The 3,484-nt window shown below is 42.3% G+C and overlaps 1 protein-coding gene across 1 annotated transcript; it reads left to right on the top strand.

The window, feature by feature from the left end:
* On the top strand, positions 1-2,386 carry LOC128025962 (dickkopf-related protein 1-like). The gene is made up of 4 exons (XM_052612604.1): positions 1-308; positions 481-622; positions 712-870; positions 1,466-2,386. Exons 1-4 carry the CDS (start codon positions 117-119, stop codon positions 1,714-1,716), a joined length of 744 nt encoding a protein of 247 aa, XP_052468564.1. The 5' UTR covers positions 1-116; the 3' UTR covers positions 1,717-2,386.
* Positions 2,387-3,484: the final 1,098 nt, after the last annotated feature.

Raw genomic sequence — 3,484 nt, 5'->3', positions numbered from 1 at the left:
CAGTCTTCTAAAAGGGGCGGGAATATACAAACAGTCCCGCATGTATAAAACTCTTGGAGACACATGAAGTGCTGTGGAGTTTGGACATTACGCGTGACAGACTGCCGGAGAAGACCATGCGGAACATGCTCTCACTGCTCACAGTTGTGCCCGTTTATCTCGCGGTTTGGGGAGGAATCACTGCAGATGCTCAAGTTGGACCTGTGTTACGGAACTCCATCCGGCATCTGCCTGCAGCATCCAGTCCGAGTGACGCAGTGAGCGCGAGCCCGCGCGTGACCGGCGCCGCAGAAAGCCACGCTCCGGCGGTACGTGCTCACGGGATGCTCAAACGCACAGAGGATTAAAAAAAAAAAAAAAAGGACTCCATTTGAGATTATTTTTAAGGGTTTTCATTACATAAAACGTATTTATTTTTAATATTGCTTTTAAAAGGAGCCGTTTAAATAAAGTTTCCCATGATTATTTCCTCTTTCACAGTCTCCGCACTGCGCCGCTGATGATGAGTGCAGGCTCGGTGAGTTCTGTAACGGCTCTCGCGGAGTTTGTCTCTCGTGCCGCAAGCGGAGGAAGCGCTGCGCTCGTGATGGCATGTGCTGCGCTGGAAACCGATGCATCAATGGTACAAACCAGAGTTCCTCTTATGTTTTCACTAGTTCGTTCAGTTATAGTTTGTATGAAGATTCATTTTCTCATTCATGTCTCTCTCAGGTGTGTGTCAACCTGCTGATACAGATGCTGTCGGCACGGTAGATGCCACTCAACCGCCTGGAAACACGGATGAGCCTAGTGTGACTGTAACACGTGGGCAGAACTTAACACATCCTAAAAGAACCCCCAGCCTATCGAAAGCCCAGCAGCCACTCAAAGGTGTCAAATCTGTCTCTTGTGCTTCATCTCACCTCCTCTTCTTTTCTTCTCTTCTCCTCTCATTTTATCTCCTTCCTTCTAGTCTTTTCTCTTGTTTCTACTCCTTTCTTGTACTTGTTTTTTTGTCTCCACTAGCCTCTTCTCCTTTCTTGTTCTCATCATGTCTCCTCTCATCATATATTCCAAGCTCATCTACTTTCTTCTTCTGTTCTCTTCTGTTTTCTTCTGTTCCCCCCATCTTTCCTTGAAAGATGCCTGTGCTCCTGTCTTCGTGTCTCATCTTTTCTCATCTCCTCTGTTTTGCCCATTATTTGTCTCATCTATTGAGCTGCCTTATAAAGGACTTTTGAAATCTTGTCTTATCTCATATTTCTTTCCTTTGTCTTTTCCTTTTTTCATCTAAGCTCACTTTTTCTCGTTTCATCTCATCTAGTCTCTCTTTTTAGTCTCCTGTTTTCCCCTCTCATCCTCTCTGTTCTGGTCTCTTCTCACCTCTTTTCTGAAATAAGATCCCTAATTGATCTGCTCAAGTCTTGATATCGCACAAATCTGGAGGATGCTGATCTGATTTCAAATCTTTTCTCGTCTCTGTCAGGTGGCGAGGGAGAGACATGTCTCAGGTCATTGGACTGTTTGAAAGGGCTCTGCTGCGCCCGACACTTCTGGTCACGGATCTGTAAGCCCGTGCTGACGGAGGGGCAGGTGTGTACACGTCACCGGCGGAAAGGAGCTCACAGTCTGGAGATCTTCCAGCGCTGCGACTGCGGCTCCGGACTGACCTGCCGAGGCCAGAGAGAGAAACCCGGAGCAGAAAGCCGAAACCTCCACACCTGCCAACCGCGCTGACCCCGCAAAACTGCTCTCTGCTCCACACACACCACATGCACACATGCAGACACACATGCAGTGGCGGAAAAGGAAAACTGATTCCAAGGAAGGATGCGCCAATAAAAGGACTGATCGTATTTCCTGGACGGATGCAGATAAACTGCACCGTAGGGATGTTTTTTATTGTACATTCTGCTATTTAAGACTTTATACCCTGGGTCATCACAAAAGGCAGATCGCTTTTGTTTCCCTTTATAAGGAACTTCTTATTGTTCTTGCAGTAAATTACTGTATTGTAAATACGTAGTCAGAAATTGCACTTAACACTGAGCATATGGATCCTGTAAAAGTAGCATTTTATGATTCAACACATCAATATTGATTTAGATGGTTATCAGTACTCTATTTTTAATTCAAGCAAACTGTAAAGATATTTGTGTGATTAAAATATATAAATGATATGATAATAACAATTAATGGACTTTTTACGATTTGTACTGCCCGCAACGGCAATCAAAAGAAACCACTTAGGAAGGTTTTTATAGTCAAATGACATGCACTGTTTGCTTTATTCAGCGGGTTATGCTTCCAGCATCATGTAGAACTTTGCCTTGAGAAAAAATATATTCTGTGTAGCAAAGTTGCTTTGGATAAAAACGTTTGCTAAAATAATAAATCTAAACGGTAATGTGAAGAATTGTCCTAATTCATTGTACAGAGCTCAAGTTGAAAACAATGCAAAACCATGGTTGCTCATTTTTAACTTGTATTCTAGTTTCTAAAAATATACAAGTAGAGCACTTAAAATAGAAGTCTTCATAACTTCATAAATTTCAATGCGTTTTTTATTTCATCTTGCATTCCAGTTTGTAAAAACAAACAAAGACAAGATGTGCACTTAAAATGAAAGTATTGAGGCAACCATTACACACTTTCTGCATCGACGTGCACTGCAATTTCTTACATTTGAGTGCATCTGTGTACCTCTAGCAGAATTATGGCAAATAAACAAGCTCCAAGCCCTGCTGAAGAGCCATAATCCTCTCGCTAGCCATATCCCTGTCTGCAGAAAAACACCTGACCACATGAAAGCCTGAATGGGCCCAAACAGAAGGGAAGTACAAAGCCCACAGGAGGATATCAAACGAGAAGAATCCCAAGGAAGTACAAGAGTATCAGCAGCAACAACCTTTGGTGTGTCTGGCTAACTTCTAATTAGTCCTGCAGTCAGGCCTGAATTGCAGGTTAATCATAGAGATATCTGACCCTTTAATTACTTTATGTAGCCTGTTTGGCACGCACACAGCATGTATAGAGCAGTATAGAGTGAGTTCTGGGTTCAAGATAGCAACTTCAATAGTGCAGTCTGTAGTTGATGGCATTTATGTTTTGCATCTGATCAATATAGTTGATGGGCCTGAAGCTATTCAGGGAGGTATATTCATGACTGAAGACATGTTGAAAAGATTGTCTGAATGTCTGAAATACAGTGAACTTTGGGCAAAGAACAGACTGAAACGTAAATCATTGTCACAGTGAGCTGTCAACCTTTGCAACAGTATGAGTCAGTGAGTTGATCTTGAGAGTCAGATTCATGAATGAATCTTTCAGACCATTCAGTAAAACGATTCACTAAAATGAATCATTCTCAAAATGACAATTTGTTCATGAATCAGACTAATTGCTTATTCTCTCATAAATGCTCTTGAAACCTGCAAGAGAGCTAGAACGGATGTCAAGATTAGTAAATAACTTAAAGTTCAGTCTGTTCCTCACACAAGGATAT

Source organism: Carassius gibelio, chromosome A13 (genome assembly GCF_023724105.1).
Source record: "Carassius gibelio isolate Cgi1373 ecotype wild population from Czech Republic chromosome A13, carGib1.2-hapl.c, whole genome shotgun sequence".
In the NCBI taxonomy this organism is placed as follows: domain Eukaryota; kingdom Metazoa; phylum Chordata; class Actinopteri; order Cypriniformes; family Cyprinidae; genus Carassius; species Carassius gibelio.
Note: the sequence above shows the minus strand (reverse complement) of the source record. Positions and strands in the feature narration are given on the sequence as shown.